Raw genomic sequence first — 17,840 nt, 5'->3', positions numbered from 1 at the left:
ATTGAATTTCGAATTTAATCCCAAAGATTTATGAAAAGTTATGTAAAATATTTTTCTAAAATGGGCCAACAACATAACTGTAAACAGACACCATTTGGTTCACCTTAGCGAGCGATCACTGTACTTAGAATTTTGATAATCAGGCTTAACATATCCCGAAAGACAACACAACAACAGCTATACGGCCTAGCCATAGCCCAATCGCAGCCATTAACCAACATATAGAGTAACAAATTTTTTATTATAATGCAATTACGTATACAGATATATGTATGTATATAAAGAGATATATTTACAGGCTGGGACACACGCATAGCGAATGAGGCAACAAAACACATGGACGAATAAATAGAAAAAATAGTAAACAAACCCAAAACCTAATTGAGATGAACATGAGTTGAGTATTGAGAAAGGTTGGGAGGTGAGGAGGGAGAGGAAATTAAAGATGAAGATGAAAGTGGAAAGTGGAGTTGGATAAGGACAAGGCAATAGGAATAGGCATAGGGACTTCGCTTGGTATAGGAAATGGACTTGGGAATGGGGATGAGGATTGTTGGCGAACTCAAAAGCACTCCTTACGAAAGGCGAATCCGTATTGATCACACTTGACGCGCAGCGTCTTGGCCAGCTGTGGCGGACCGCAATAGAAGACGGTGACCTTGCCCTTCTGCTGTGCCTGGAGCTGCTTGAAGACCTTGTCCCAATTGGGTCTGCCTGCATTGGTGCGGGTTTTGAGGCCCGTAATCAGGTCCCGTTTGCCCTGTAGTGGAAGAGTGGAGTGGATATTGGATAATAGCTCTACAGGCTGAGGACAACTCCCTTACCTTCTCGTGCAGCAGATCGAGCGCCAGCTGCAGTCCAACCGCCTTCATATCTGTGCGCTGCAGTGCGCTGGTTATGTACATGTGCATGTCCAAAAAGCTAGCGGGGAAGAGGAAGTGAAGAAATTATCCATTAATATTGTACTCGGGCTGGACTCTTTGCATGCTTACCGCTCCATGGCGCCGCCCAGCTCCGCCTGCTCTATCTCCAGCTGCGAGAGCAGATTGACGAACCACTCGAACGAGCGCTGGTCCCGATTGATCCAGAAGAAGTCCACCTTGCGCAGATTCATCACAGACTTGGGTATCTCGCTGGCCCACTCGAAGTGGCATCTCGGGCAGCTGTGCCGCGCCTTCCAGTAGCGGTGCATGATGGACTGCAGGATGGAGGCGAAGGGCGTGACCCCGATGCCAGTGCCGATGAGCACCGCATGCTGGGCGCCAAAGATGTGGCTCGAAGGGGCGCCGTAAGGGCCATCTATGAAGATCTGTAACGGAGAAGGGTTTAGCCAGGGATTGGGGTTAGTCTAGCGCGTGTGTGTGTGTGTGTGTGTGTGTGTAGGTGTGTGTGTGTATGACTCGCACCTCCATGACGCCTGCATCGAGTGTGACCTTGCTACCGCTGTTAGTTGTAGTGCTGCCGCCGCCGCCACCTCCTCCTCCTCCTCCTCCGCCTCCGCCCCGATTAGTTATGGAGGTGGACAGCGTGCGCAGAAATGTGGGACGACGCAGGCGTGACTTTCGATTGCCCGTGTTTGTGTTATCCTTGGAGAGCAAGCAATATAAGGTAAGTTAGTCTTAAGTATTAAGTATTAAGATTAGTCGGTCAACTGCTGCCCACCTCCAGCGGCTTCTGCTCTGCGCCCAGGCTGAGCCGCATCAGCTGCTCCGTGCTACTGTCCGCCCGGGCTGCGTGGCCCAGCTCCACGGAGTTGGCCTCCATGCTGCCATTGCTCTCGGCAGCTCCGGCTGCCTGCTGCGCCTCGCTCAGCTCCAGGCTGGGCGTCTTGAAGGCAATGATGGTGGGCTTGTTGCGCATGTAGCGGAAGCTCTGCGCCAGCGACTTGTTCTGCGGACTCAAATAGGCCAGCCCTACGCTATTGTTCCGAGCACTTCTCAGGCGCTGGTCATCAAAGGCGCGCTCCGACTCGGAGCGACCCAGGGCGCGCAGTCTGCAAAGGATTGGCATTAGAGGGGCAAAGGATTACAGTAAGGAGAGGGAACTCTGTGTCTAGGTAAACTATGGGAGTTCAGTAGCAGGAAGAGTGACATCTCTAAACGATCTCTGTCCAGGCAAGGATTCTATTGCTTACCTAGGCAGAGGGAGAGAGGGAGAGGGGGCTACTTTTTCCTATACACTTACGCCTTAAGCCGACTGCGCTTCTTGCTCTTCATGCTAATGTCCGGCAGCGAGATGCTCTTCTCTAGGGGCCGCTGCTTGCGCCTGGATTGCTCGCGCTCCGTCTCAGCCGTGAAGGCGCCATTGGCTATGCCCGAGTTCTTCGGCTCCGACTCCTTGCGGGAGAAGGTGCGCTGCAGCGTTTTCTTGATGCTTCGTATGCGATTCACGCCTGTTGTGGTGGATGGAGCCTCGAGCGGAGCGGCGGCGGCTGCCTTGCGGTGCTGCCTGGGTGGACGCGCCGGCGGCAGCTGCTCATCCGGAGTGCCGCCCCTGCTGGCCATGTTGCGTGCCAGGAAGTCCGTCTGCGGCGTCGTCGTGCTGGACTGCCGAGACATCTCGGCGAGCGCCGGATTGCGCGCCTCGTTGAGCATCATGAAGCTGGGCGTGGGAATCGCATGCATGTGCGTATTCACTTCGCCTTTGTGCAGCTTCTGCTGCTCCCTCTCGAAGTAGCGGTAGAGGCGATTCGTCCACTCGCCCACGGTGCGTATGTGGAGCCACATGTAGTCCTCCTGCTCCGGGGCCGAGCTGATCGTGAACGGATGCCACTCATAGTTCGCAATGGCGGGTATGTTGACGAAGACGTAGTCGCCGGGCCGGAAGTTGAAGTTGAAGGGCCGCTTGATGACCAAGTGAATCACCTTCGAGGGGAGCAGCAGGCCGGAGCTGATGTAGGTCTTGCCGTGCTCTCCGCGCATCCACACGAAGCGCAGCACGCGCTCCACGATGTAGACCAGGCCGGGCAGCATGAACCACTTCCAGAAGTTGGGCCCGTGAAAGAGCGTGAGTATCCAGAAGGGCACGTAGAGCAGATGCGTCCAGTAGAACACCTCAAAGCTTCCCTTGCGCCGCACGAACGGCTGCGAGCAGACGAACATGACAATCAGTATCACCAGCAGGGCAACTCCGGTGGGATTGGCACAGCCCGGAATGAGGCCAAACAGGCCGGGACGATCGGTCAACAGCCATTCGCCTATCGTGTAATGCCCGGCGTTTATCTGCGGATCGTTGATCACAATGATGGAGAAGTTGAACAGATGCATTATCGTGTGCACCAGACTCAGCACCGCGATCGTAATGCCCGTCAGCTTGTGCAGATAGACATGGTGGTCCAGGGGCAGGAAGGAGGACAGGCCACGCGAACGGAGGTAGGTCAGCGAGTGCCGCAGCATCAGCACCAAGACCCAGGCGCAGTTGAAGTTGAGGCATTGACCTGGCCAAAAACGAAAGCTGGATTACGGCGAATGGATAAGGTAGAGTCAATCTCTACACAGGAAGCATTCAAATGGACCTCAATGAATTCCAGCTGTACTCACCACAAGCTCTGGCTATGATCACGAAGCCATTGCTGGCGCGATACTGTATGGCACGGGAGATGAACAGGCAGAGATTGACGGCGATGTAGAAGAAGAGGTAGCTGACAAACACCTGGTTGTTCTTCATGTAGGCCAGCGTCAGCTGGTGAGGTATCGTGTGCCAGAGCCTCGACCTCTTGCTGCTAGACGGCGGCTCCTCCGCAATGGGCACCAGCCAGCGATCAATGCTGCAAGGTAGGGCAGATTTTATACATATAATCATTGTAATTATTGAGCAAAGTCTCTATCTACGTAATGCTGAGATTCTCGAGCAGGCCGCCGTGCTTGTGCAGTTGGTTTTTGAGCGCCTCGTAGGTGATCTCGCCGCTGTTATGTGGATCGGCGTCCTCGAACATGGCGCTGGTTAGATCCTCGATTTGGTCCTCGGAGAACTCCATGCCGTTCTCCTTGATGCAATGCCGTATCACGTCGTGCAGCTCCTTGTGCTGTATGAGGCCATCACCTGGAATACATATGTATATCATGCCAATTAGTTCTGGATTATCGTAGGCCTCCCACTGCACACACCATCTATGTCGTAGACCTTGAAGAGAAACCTTATCTTATCATCAGCCGATTGTCCTGAGAACTGATGTATGGCATCTATGAACTCCTGCAGCGATATGGACCCAGAGTTATCCTTGTCGAATATTTGAAACACGCGCTCCGTAAAGAAGGGCTGCAATGGACATTCGTTAATCTGCATTCGCCTGACTGTTTACTGCATTAGGTGTCTTACATTCTTGGAGGTAACAATCTTTTGGAACTCCTCGCGTCGTATCTCCTGCTCATTGCCCACAGTGTTGCGAAAGAGCTGCTCCAAGCGCGCCAGGGAGCTCTTGTCGAAGCCTGTGCGGGGTCTAGATGGTAAGAATATGGTATATTAGTTTACTTACTCTATCTCTCTCTTTTAGTTTTATAATCTCTGCACAATATTACCTGGAGTTTGTTAGATGTGATATAAACTCCATGACCTGGTTCGTTGAGATGAGATTGGTGCCATCGATGTCAATCAGGCGGTACAGCTTATCCAATATCTGCAAGTAGCTCGAGTAGGTGAGGATCTTTTCTTATGTGGACTGTGACGAATACTTACACCTCTCGTATGCCAGATATCGCGAAAGTTCTTGAAGTTCACTTGGCTCTTCTCGCCGCAGATGACATAGGCCACCGACTCGATTTGCTCCGCAAAGTCCATTTGACGATCATCGCTGTGAGGTAAGAGATCGAGTATAGAGAGTATAAATAGTTAAACTTTGCTATTGGCCTAGCGAAAAAGCAAGCTCAGTCTTCCCACCTACAGTTGCCTTCTTTATCTTCTCTCCAGGCAAGGCTGGACTAACTTCGAAGTCTAGATCCTCGAATAGGATAAAAGATCTTGTACTTTAGAGAGCTAGAGCTAGAGCTTTGGTTAGAGTTTTTCACCTATCTCCTTTAATATAAGTTTCCTTCCCCTTCCCCTTCGACATGCTTCCAACTTCCTTCTTTATTTCCTCCCTCGACATGGTTGCCCAGTGCAGCAGTTAAACAAGGCCAGGTCTGCCAGCTACAGCCACAGCTGCAGCTACGAGCCTTCCAGCTTTCCAGCCTGGCTGCTCTATCGCCTCCCTCGACACGCTATATTTGTATTCTGAATGACTTCATTACGACAGGCGGGCCAGTGACAGTCGGAGCTGCCAGCGCAGACGTGGATGGAGGGGGGGTCAGGGGCTGGCAGCGGGCATGCGGACTATGTTAGCTGTTGTATATGTTAACATACAACACAGATAGCATCACCATCGGCGATGGCATCGCCGCGGCAGTTGGCGTGCCAAGTGCAGCGCAGCTGGAATGCCAGCACAAACGAAGCTGGAAATGGAAATGGAGATGGAGATGGAGATGGGGACGGTGCTGTAGCTGTAGCTGGAGCAGGGCAGCTGGGTTCGGCTCGGGCTGGGTTTGGCTAAGGCTGCAGCTACAGCTATAACTATGGGTATGGTATGTGCGTGTGTGACATGCTGCGATCGCGGATTGTGGACGGGGGGGCGAGGCCAGTGAGGAGTGGAAAGAGAGACAGCTCTTTTGCGTGGCATCGAGCTAATTGTTTTGGCACCGCTTTGAAAGAGGCAAATGAGATGGCTGACAAAAAAATCGCAAATCTGATCTAGTTCCGAGTGAACGAATCATGAATACCCTGGAAAATACAATTGGGTCAGGCGAGCTTAATCGAAACCAACTCAAAATTTGCTTGGCAATATTTATATTTATATATATAGTATATCTATATGGTATATAAAATTATGATATATGTATATAAGTAAACAGCTAACGAAAAGCAGAGACTGAAGATCAAATATTATGTGGGTATATTTTTAATTTATTATAAATACAGGGTATGCAAATAAATATATATAAATAAATAAAGGTTATGCAAATTTTACTTATAAGAAATGTACATATTTATTTCCATTTGACATCTATATTTTTACTAAAATCCCTAATTTAAAAATATTCTTCACTTATATACACTCTTGCAAATATATACAGAGTATAAAATATGTGTTAAAGTTCCTTCCCTTAACTCTAAAATATATACCCGTTTAATCATTATACCACTTTACAGGGTATATAGCCTGCTCTGCAACAAACACACACACACACACACGCATACATATGTAGCTAAATATATGTTAAGTGCCATACTCACGTTAGTCGTCCCTTGAGATGCTCGATCCAGCGATCTTGTAGCAAATATCCATTTCGTTCCAGATCGAAGAGCTGAAAGAGCTTCTGCTGAAATTCCTATGAGAAGAGAGAAGAAAAACAAAGCGAAAGAAACACAAATGAGCAAATCTGTAAAGAAACTCAATTTATATACATATATAAACAAATATATATATACATATATATGAAGAGTACTACTAAATATATATTAGAGTTTGTTTAACAATTAATTAACGTTCATATAAATTGAGTTTCTTTACAACCTGCTCATTTGCTGTTCTTTTATATATGTATGTAGGTATATTTATCTAGTATATGCTTATAGACAGATGCTGTTTACTCTAGAGAATTTGTTTACAAACTTCTTCGATTTATGCCCCTTTGTGGGCAGTGCGAACATAATTGAATGGCTTTGTCGTTAATTAAATTCTTATTAATATATTTTAATGACATTCAATGGCACGATACTTAGTGACTGCATATGTGTATATATGCATATACATATATACATTCATATATGTATGTATATTTGTTTGATCGGGCGATAGCTGCCCAGCCCGTTGAAAAAATGTGCATATTTAAGAGATGAGCTTGATGCTTGAGTCTGGAGACTGGTTCAACAGCTTTCTTATAGTTCATAAGACAGTAGAGAGAAAGAGAGAGAGAGAGAGAGAGAGAGAGAGAGAGAGTGAGAGAGAGAGAGAGAGAGAGAGAAAGAGAGAGACAGAGAGAGAGAGAGAGGAGAGAGAGTGAGGGCTACTACAGAAAACAGCATAAATCAAAAAACCAACAAAATAAACGAGTTTCAATTTTTGCTTCGGGTAAAGGACCACAAAATATGTAGCACAAGGTCAATACACACACACAAACATACGATGCACACATACACACACTCATGCATACATACACACAGTAAAAGCTGCCTGAAGCTAAAAACCCTACGCTTCCAGTTTTTTTCTGAACCAAAAATAAAGTTGTGCCAGACTCAAGAAAAACTCGTCAGAAAATATTTCAATTTACGAATAACAAATTTCATTTGTCATATTTTGGTTCACCTAATCCAAACTTAAGGTAGGTCTGAGGGTCTGTCAGTGTTTACTATTTTAATATGCAATTTTTTCAAAGTTAAGCTATAAGAATAAAGGGACTGTTGACCATGAATCAAGCGACACCAAACTTGCTTAAAGATATTTGAACAAAATAAATGAAGCCATTAAAAATTTTTGAATTAATTATTAATTCAATAAAGTTTTAAAGTTAAATATATTCACTTTTTAAATTATAAATACCACAAAATTATATTTGAGTCAAAAAAGCATAGAAAAAAAAAATAATAATAATAATAATGAATACTAAATCCTTATACTAAAAGGCTTTGATACAAATTTGCATACAAATTATAGATTAGTATTTTTTTTTAAATTTATATTAAGAGATTTCCTCTTTTTCAATATAACCTTAACAATTTTAGAAATATCTAATTTACATTAATTTTTCAATATAACCTTAACAATTTTAGAAATATCTAATTTACATTAATTTTTTTTTTATAATACAAATCTGATTTTTTTTTATTTATTTAAAATTTAAAAAAAATTTTTATTTATTTTTTAAAATTTATTTTTAATAAAAAATAAATTTTTTTATTGTTTTCTTAGACTTCACAATTATTTAGATTTTTGTGTTTTATATATATATTTTTTTTTAATTATTTAAAAAAAGGTATTTTGTTTTGAATAATTGTTTGTCAACTTTTATATATTTTTATTGTGATTTTAATTTTTTTTTATATATAAATAATAATTATTTCATAAATTTTTTTAAAATGCTTGTTTTTGTTTTTGTACAAGTTTACAATTTTAAATTTTTTTAACAAACAGTTTGGTTAAGTCTTTTATTTTTTCAAATTCTGCTTTACTTAAATTTTTTTTTTAGAACAGTGCACAATCACTGAAATATAGCTAAAATTTTTAATTTTTTTCACTTTTCCTTTTCTGTTGAATTTTATTCGCTGCACAATTTTTTGTTTACTTTGAAAAATTCGTGAGTAATTGATATCATTTCGAACTAGGATTTCAAGAAAAAGCACTTGCTGTAAATTTTGCAGCAAACTTGAATGATCTCACAGCTGCAAAATGGCTTTCAGCAAGTCGAGGTTCGTTATCAGAGCTTTCACTGTAATTTATCTTTATCTGCCATATAGACACAGTCACTTTGTATAGTCCCTTTACATAATATATCGCATGTATATTTGACGTCTACGGTAAGAGTAATTAATGCAACTATGGATGAATCGTACCTCATCGAGGAAGAGTTTGCGAAACGCTTCGCGCGTGTGCTTGCCCTCGCCGAAGCGGGCGCTGCATTCCGATATCAAGAGCCAGCGCTGCTTCTCGCGTCGCGCCTCCAGCTCCATGGAGCTGCAGTTTTTATCTAAATGAAGCTTGTATCGCTCCATGTACAAATTCGATTGCGGCTGATCATACGGCACTTCCTGCTTGCCATTGGCGTAATCATTGCCATCGTCACCAATCAGAATGCTTGGCGAGGCAGCAGCGGCAGCGGTAGAGGCAGCGGCAGAGGTAGAGGTATTCGCTTCCAGCTGCACCGATTGCGTATCCAATTGCAGCACAGCGGGCGGTGGCTCAACATCCTCGACTGGAAAATCGCGTGCGCCGTGCAAACGTTCCAGATACTGCGAAGCCTGCTGGAGCACTTGGCTAACGCCAGTGGGCTCGGATTGCACTTGGCTGCCGGGCAGCTCGTCGGAGAAGGACACCTTTTTGGGTGAGCGTGAGGGCGTAACAGGTATATCCAATGATTTACTGGAGGACACCGAGCCGCGGTGATTATCCTGCGTATCCATATTCAAAACACAACACAGCACAGCACAGTAGAGTAGAAAGGATCTCAAATTTAATACATTTTTGTGCGCGCTATCGATTCGGCTTGGTTATCGAGGCAGCGTTTTACCGTTGGCGAGAGAGCAGCTCACGGCGAATAGCGCGACACGGCGAAAACGACGAACGGCGAATGGCGAGCAGCGAAACGGACAGCGAAGCTGAAAGACAAAACCAATCGGACGCAGCAACGAGCAGCAACTGAAAGCGAAAGCCCGTTAAACACGAGCCGCAGCCCCCCAACGAGCGAACGTGCGTCGGCCCTCGGCTCGACTGTGTATTGTTGTTGTTGTATTTGTGAGTGCCTTTGTGTTGCTGTTGTTGTTGTTGTTGCGGGGATATGGAACTTGGAACGCGTTTTAGTTGCGTTTGACGTGCTAAAAACGCTTTAATTTCCAAGATTTTGGAATTAGTGAACAGAATGGAAGCACGCTGAATATGTGTGTATATGCAGCTGTGTGTGTGTGTGTGTGTGTGTGTGTGTATGCATGTATGTCGTCAGTATGTACACCGATCGATCTGTGGGCAGAGAGATGTTTACGATATGCTCATAAGATAGATATTCTAATTTGTGTGTGTCTGTACTTTATTTGATAAGGTGCAAATAATTCCAGCTGTACAGGTAGCAAAAGCTCCCTCGGTGTGTGTGATATTTCTCTTCTTCTTTTTTTTTTTTTTTCTTTACAATGTCTTCAATTTTTAATTTCAACGGCCGTGTTTCGTAATAATCAAACTTGTTTAGTGCGGCGAACGTGTCTGTTTCCGAATTCTGCTCTGACTGCATTTGTAACACATTTAGCACGAATTGTCATGGATGATATTATCAATATATGTATATGTATTGTTGTATTTATATAAGGTATTTGAGCTACCGTTGCTTTGTTCTGTGAGTCATGTCTGCGGGAGTTAGAAAACAATGCAAACATTATGCAAAGCGCAAACAGGAAATGAAATTGAAAATGACCGTTAGCACCATCGCCCCCCCTGTTCGCCTCCCTTTGCTGCTCGTTTTTCCGCCTCTTTGACAGCTAACATGAATCAAATCTTGTTAAATAGTTCATTTGCCCACGAATTTAAATCAAGGCCAAGCATCAAACGCAGACCCTACACAGACAGACAGACAGACAGACGGACAGTCAGGCAGACAAGCAGACGGACAGACAGGCCATTCACAGCTTTTTAGACACCTTTCAACAATACACAGACACACACACCTACACACATACAATATCAATCTCTTTTGAGTCATTGAACTTGGCTTTTTGATTGCAGCGCCTTGAATCATAAAAAACGTGAAGTTGAAGCTGAAGCTGAAAAAAATGAAATATATGAATAAATAAATTGAATCTCAGTTTCTCAGCTTCAGCCAAAGGGCAAAGCGAATCAAAACAAAAAGATTTTTGGAGCAATTTGTAGCTGGCAATACGCTGTAATTTACATAAATGGGGTATGCAAGGCACATTGGCTGCATAGCATAATCTGTTAGCGATAATAGCAATGTAAGATTGCAGCACTAACCAGACTGTTAGCTGTTAGCTTAAAAGAGCTTCTTGAGCTGTTAGTTTACATAAAGACCTTTAGCAATGGAGCTTAACATTTTTAGCTTTAACAGCATATTTAATCGGCAATCAACAGGCATATTTACATATTTGTCTGTTATGTTAGCAAATATTGAAATTTAGTATTTAATATTTTTATATATCTAGTTAACATTTGTCAAGCAACACTCATTCGCCAACTGCGCTTTTTACAGGGTATCGCCTAGTTGCTCATCTAGCGTGCTCACATTTTATATTTATTTATCCTAATAACTGCATAAACAATGGCCAATATATGAATATGATCTGTTGATTAATGTGCGCCATTGGCCTTTGGCTCGGTCAATGGTTGGCACGAACCGCGCAGAGCGCAGCTACCGCTTACTTTTACTCCAGCGCACAGCGCAAATCCAATAAGAAAACAAAATGGCGTTGCCCAGTTTCGAAAATTCATATTCAAATTGGAGATCGTGCGAGCAGTTAAAGCTGCACACCAATTGCCGTTCCAATCAGAATATTGCAAGTGGCTTTAGCTTTAGCTGAATCGCAAACGCATCTCAGTCTCTCTCTCTCTCTCTCTCTCGCTGGCTGCTGGCTGCTGCATTTCCAGTCAGTTTATGCGTTTCACGCATTTATGGCCATTGTTGTTAATTGCTGAAATTGGCATTCCCGTGCACAGCGGGCGACTGCGCGACTGCGCGACTGCGCTGCTGCGCTGCCCCAGCAGCAAGTCACATTGCCAACTCCCAGGGGAGTCAGTGAGCTGGCAGCTGCAGGCGGCGTAGGTTTGCCATTAATTGAGCGCTGGCGCTGCAATTGACACCGCAGCGGCCAATTATAAAGCACCTGGAATTGCAGCACTCACAAGTACACAAATAAATATGTATATATGTATGTGTGTGTGTGTGTGTGCATATATACATACAGTCGCCTATCTGCCGGGTGGTCCAGTGTCTTGACACAGTTAGCCGTCGTCGCTGACTGCTGGCATGCAGATTGATTTGCTTGGCCAAAACGTTGCCAACTTTGTACGCAATTTTCCGAATGGCCAGCGCCGAGCGCAGTGTCTCATCAATTTCAATTAAGTTCCACTCTTTATCGCCATCGTCGCTGGGACTCCTTCTTCCAATCCGTTGCCCGTCATCATTATCCAAAACATGTCATTAGCCGACTTCGACTTCGACTCCAACTAGCAGCGAGCGAATCCAGAATCCTGTTCTGACACCGCTATCAACTCTGGCATTCTGGCATTCCAAAGTCGGGCAGCGACGCCAGCGTCAGCGTCAGCATCGCCGCACAGTGCTTAGCAACGTGCGACTGTGTTTGTTATGCAAAAATTCGTGCAGGGCAGTGGAGTGAAAAGTGTTGGCACAGGGTGATTCAAGCAAGAGCTGTTAATACTGATTTTATTTATGATTAAACTTAAATATATTTGTATTGCTTTACATGGCAAATTATAACTGTATGTGTGTGCACAGGTGTTTCACTTATACCGAAACTAATCTTTTACCTTAAAATATTTGTAAACAATATATGCAACTATATTGAACGCTGGATCTTCAATGCACTTTCAGACGGAAACAAACAATATTTTTTCTTAGTTTTCTTCTTTGTAGTCTATTTGATATAAAACGGTTGCATCCGTTCGTGTTTACCTCTTCATTTAGTTTATGTTTTGTATGGTGCATTGTTTTGTCTAGAGTGAGCACAGATTTGTGGGCTCGTACAGGGTGTTTCGTAAACTCTTATATGACATCCGTGCAGCCATGGCCATTTGGCCAGCTTCTGCTTTATGGACTGGGATTAACCGTAAATGGCAATCGCTTACAAAATGATTTGTTTGGCTTCTTAAGCTGCGCTCAATTGTCTGCACATTCATTTGTCCATAAATGCGGGCTGTTAAAATTTTAATCTTTTTGCCACGCCATCCGGCCAGACGCGTTCCACTGTGCGGCGGCAGCGGAAATTGGACGCAGGCGCTTAGCAGCGGCAAACTGGAAGACGCTGACGCAGTCGCCATCGCAGACTCTGCGCAGACGCAGACGCGCTAACATCGCCTTCCACGTTCATTCGTTGTTGTTGTTGTTGTTACCTTGTTGTTGTTGTCGTCGCCTAATAAAGCAGCCGCGCGGATCGCAACGCTAATTAAAATAATTGAAATTTCTCACGGGAAACGTCGCAGCTGTTTTGTTGTTGTTGTTGTTGTTGTTGTTTTGCTGTTTGCTGCAAGTGTCGCAGGGCATCCGAACCAAACCAAACCATATCCGTTGCAAGTGCGGCTAATTGCAAATTGATCAGAGCAGAGCAGCGTCGAGTCGTCTCTGCGACTCCTTGGCAACTTTGCAACATGTTCAACAATCGAATTGACAGCCGAGAGAGTCACATTTATTTGATGGACATTAACATGGATCATGGCATCGTGGCATCATGGCATACGGACAACATCCTCCACATTAAGCCCGTTGGCATAAATGCATAAATTTCATTAGTGCAGACAGTTCTTCCAATTGGAGCTCGCCGCTCCAGTTGGCGCTCCAGTTGGACCACGATCTGTACCTGGTGTTGGCACTTAAATTAAATGTCAGCTTAGTTGGGCACGTAAATAATTCAATATTTTTGTAGGAGCTGCTAAAAAAGTGAGACAGGAAATGTGGCCAACAAAGTGAAGTGCCTGCAACATGGGAGTGTGCGTGTGTGTGTGTGTGCGTGTCTTTGATCTAAGCTACAGATAACGTGGCCCAATAACATAAAATAAAATAAGCAAATACACTGAAAGCAAATGGACGATTTTAGATGAGTTTAGTTTTCAGAATCATAAAATATCGAATGGGTTTCTCTTTAATCTCTCAATGGAAATCCAGCTCAAATTTAAGTCATGTTTCTTAGGTTCAAGCCAAGTTCTTAAATTATGTGAATTTTAAGCATAAAACGATTTCATTTTCTTTGAGATGAAATTCCCCTCATCACAAACCCCATTTAGCTCTAGCTAACTTTGGATTGATTTTTTTTGCTAAGAAACTTGTTTGAATTCGCCTTATTTCTCAAGACTTTTACAAAATATTCTTGGTTAATTTTTTTAAGATTTTTTATTTATATAAATTTTAATAATTTGAATAATTATTTCTCAACATAAACTTAATGTGAATATATGAGCAAAAATTAAGCATAATGAAGCAATGATTCTTGAATTTATCCAGTACATATATTGAACATATATATTCATTATATATATTATTATAAATTGAACTATTTTCGACTCCATCAATTGGACTTCTATGGAAATTCGATTTGAATAAAGATATACCTAACGTCAAGCTCAGGTTTAAATGAATATATAATTATTATAAGACTTGTAGGCAGAAGGAACAATTTCGGATTCGTATTTGATCACCTTCACACTTAAACCTACTGCCTCCTCTGCAATCTACATATAACAAATATCCCAGCACATCTCAAATGTTCAAGTTCAACACAAATTGAATTGGATTCGCAGCCTTTGTTTTCGCCCAGTGTATTTAAGAGTTAGGCACGTTTTTGAACGTGTGCGCGGCCGTAAAGTTGTCGAAAATGATTTGCAGATCAAGATTTGTGTGCACAATTTATGTGATAAGAAAACTCAAAGGCTTGCAACATCCACAACAACTGCAGCAAGAACTACAGCAACAACTGCAACAGCAGCAACTGTTCCAATTAGTGAGGCGCTTCCATTTGAAATGCAAACAATTATTAGTGTCTCCTTTGTAGCGCTAATAATGACGCCTTTAAATGCCAAGAGAAACGGAAAAAAAACAGGAGCAGAGTACTCCACTTGCACCTCTATGTGTATGTATGTATTGATGTCTATATATACGTACAGCCATCTACATATATGTATGTGCGTGTGTGATTGGCTGCTTGTAGCTCCGCTCAATCAGCAGCAGCAAAAAAAAAGTCGCCTCATGAGCTACGTGCGACGTTTATTGATGCCAATCAGATGGCTCCACGACGGACGCGCATCATTATGTGGGAGAAGTGGAGCCAAGGAACAAAAAATGGAATTCTTTAGAGCGTCATGCAGCAGCTGGCAGTGCATCAAATACCCTAGCGAACACTTTGTAGTGAATTGCTTATTACGCATTACTATTTTTATGATTAGCATTATCATTAGCATAGTCATCTCATTGTCGTTCTTCTTCTCATTCAGCTTCACGATTGCCATTATCATTCCTGATATCCTAAATAGTCTCGTTCTGTTTCTCAATTTTAATTTTATTCTCATTATTCCTTGTTGGGGTTATTTATGGCCTCTTTCTTATTCTTACTCTCCGTCTCAGTCTTGTTCTCATTCTTACTTTCCCAAAACCTTTTCCTACGCAATTTGATTCGCACTCTCTTATAGTCTACTTATAGTCCCTCTCTTTCCTTCTTATAGATAACCCAACTATATATACTTTGCTGTTCGATCCGATTAGGTATATACATTCATACCAGTATTACACTAATAATAGGTTTCTTTCATAGAATATCCTCTTCCAATCACCCTCTCTCTCTACTCTCTCTCTCTCTCTACTCTCTCTCTCTCTACTCTCTCTCTCTCTCTCGCTCTCTTTACCAAGACAATAATCTATATAAGACATGTAATTGTCAAGCTCAAGTCTTTGCCATATTGCGTATACGCATCGATGACCATGCAGAGAATTAACACCATAAGCCACATATAGCTAAGTAGACTGGTGTGAAGATTAATGTGCAGCTGCGACAGCTGTAAACGAGAAAGAACGAACGAGGCTTTAGAGCCGCAATTGAGCTTAATTGGATGCAGCAGTTAGATGAAGTGCAGAAGCTGTAAAGGTAGAAAAAGTGCAAAATTGATGATATATACACATACATATACATATGTATGTAACTATATAGTTATATATATTGAATTGCCAGTATTATATATATATAATACTCAACTCTAGATATACATACATACATACATATGTATGTATATGTATGTGTATATATCACTTCTGCACTTCATCTAATAATATATATTATCAAGACAATTTATCAGACTTGTTGAACAGTCTTAAGTCTAATTGGAAGTCACGAACTAACTGAATTTGAGAAACTCCCAAATTCATACAAAATGCACTTCCTAGATTTTTATAGAAATTACTTTGAATACATTGAATTTTATCTAAAATGTGCCTATATATATTTCCTCAATTTGACTTTCTTTAAATATTTATATACATATGTATGTATATATATTTTTCCTCAATTTGACTTTTACTTTCCATAATATAAATTCAATATAAAATTTAACTAAAATAAAATTATTATTATTATATAAAATTTAACTAAAATTTGCAAAATTATATACTATAAATATATATTATATCCCACAAATATTCCACATACAAGTAATTTGAAAATATTTTGTAATAAATATTTAAATATTATATTCATATCAATAGTAATAACCCTCACATAATATAGAAGTTCTGCCGCTCCAAAATCTAGTTTTTACAGATCTTAAATTTATGTTTATTTACATATATTACGTATACTCAGTGGAGACTGCATATTATAAAGTTGTATATGTATATGAAAAGTAATTAATATATGTATTGTATATATGACATATTAATATTAACTACCTTTCATTCAATCATAACAGTTAACTAGATAAGCTATATCTATAATATATATTTCTGGTTTGCATATAAGGCTGTATAGAATCTAAGCGAGGGCTGACAACTCGTCTCTCTCTCTCTCTCTCTCTCTCTCTCTCTCTCTCTCTCCCTCCCTCTATCTCTCTCTCTACTCATCTGTCTATATAATGTTACTGATACTCTTGGAACCGCCCTCTTTAGCGCCAGAGCGAAACTCATTAATCAATTTAGCTGCAGTTGATTAAGAATTGGGCGCACAGCGCGCTACTTTAGCCAAATGAAGCCCTTGGGAGTGAGACAGTGTTAACGAGCGCTGGCCACCAAGGAGATCATTGCAATGCACCGACATGTACGCCGGACAGACAGCACGGATAGCAGGGGCGACAGCTGAAACAAAGTGTGTGTCAGTTGCAGTCAAGTGGAGTCATAAAGCTGCGGCCCAGATCGGTGGCTCGACTCTGACACCTCGATCAGTCAACGGCGTGGCAGCGGGATTTGGCTCTGGGATTGCTGTCGGAGTCGAGGTAGCTGCACCAGCTGGATTTATGGGCTGCCCAGCGTCGGCTTAATGAGCTACAGGCATTAATAAACAGCACAAAGGAGCTCTGAGCGCAAAGGGAGTGGGAGTAGGAGTTGCAGTCTGAGTAGGAGTAGGAGTCGACACTAGATGTTGTTGCAAGACTTTGACTGGTTCCACACACACTCACACACACACATGCGCACACACGCACACACAGACAATCGAGTTGGCAATTGGATTAGATTAGACGTGGCCCAGCTGTCGTGACAGGTTGAGAGCTCAGAGACCCGGCACGAAAACGAACGAACGAATGAGAATTTATGGCCAATGGCCGTGCGAGCCAGCGGCCCCGGTTCAGGCCTGGTCAGGCACGGTGCGTGCATTGGACGCAATATTTTATAATGACTTCATTACAACAAAGCAGCCAAACAGCAACAACAATGCGCCCGAGCGTTAGGTGTAAACGACTGGCAGTTACCCTGGAGACGATTGGCGGGTGAGGTGTTTAAGGGGGGGAGATGCTAAAAGACAGCTCATGGGTCATAGTTGATGAGAGGAGCTGCTATAGTTATCGATTATTATAGATTGCCTTTCGAATCTCTTAGGTATTTGATTTCTTGGACAGTTATCTTTGTCTAGGCAAGCATTAAATGATCTGTATAAGAAGAGGGATATACGCTATATATTAATACAAGTTAAGAAAAGCGCATACCAAATTTTGTGTCTGTAACTCTTATAGTTCTCGAGCTCTAGACTTTTAAAGTTTTTTAAAATACTATATACGTTTCTATACAAGCATATATAGCTTTTGAAGTTGTACTACAATTGTAGCTAATCTCCTACAGCTTTCTTCGATTCCTCCCGCAGTCCGTCACATATCCACACTTACGCACATCATACCCTCTCTCTCAGTTATTTGCCATGATCGGCTGCTGCTGTTGCCTGGGGCCAAACTCTCG

The 17,840-nt window shown here is 42.6% G+C and overlaps 1 protein-coding gene across 2 annotated transcripts; it reads right to left on the bottom strand.

Moving 5' to 3' along the window:
* Window positions 1–222: 222 nt before the first annotated feature.
* Window positions 223–9,402, bottom strand: Nox (NADPH oxidase). Of its 2 annotated transcripts, XM_018103893.3 has the most exons (14): window positions 8,581–9,400; window positions 6,265–6,359; window positions 4,675–4,789; window positions 4,518–4,615; window positions 4,318–4,438; window positions 4,107–4,257; window positions 3,831–4,041; window positions 3,540–3,766; window positions 2,185–3,436; window positions 1,663–1,993; window positions 1,407–1,586; window positions 993–1,309; window positions 825–921; window positions 223–760 (listed from the first exon to the last, which is right to left on the bottom strand). In XM_018103893.3, the coding sequence occupies exons 1-14, from the start codon at window positions 9,145–9,147 to the stop codon at window positions 563–565; spliced, it is 3,960 nt and encodes a 1,319-aa protein (XP_017959382.1). In that variant the 5' UTR covers window positions 9,148–9,400; the 3' UTR covers window positions 223–562. The 2 variants fall into 2 exon arrangements, with proteins under 2 accessions (XP_017959382.1, XP_089116939.1); XM_089260813.1 differs by lacking the exon at window positions 1,407–1,586 and having other exon boundaries at window positions 8,581–9,402.
* Window positions 9,403–17,840: the final 8,438 nt, after the last annotated feature.

This window comes from Drosophila navojoa, chromosome 5 (genome assembly GCF_054131105.1).
Source record: "Drosophila navojoa isolate 15081-1374.11 chromosome 5, UAZ_NAV_1.0, whole genome shotgun sequence".
Lineage (NCBI taxonomy): Eukaryota > Metazoa > Arthropoda > Insecta > Diptera > Drosophilidae > Drosophila > Drosophila navojoa.
The sequence above is the reverse complement of the archived record's forward strand: the minus strand, read 5'-3'. Positions and strand labels throughout refer to the sequence as shown.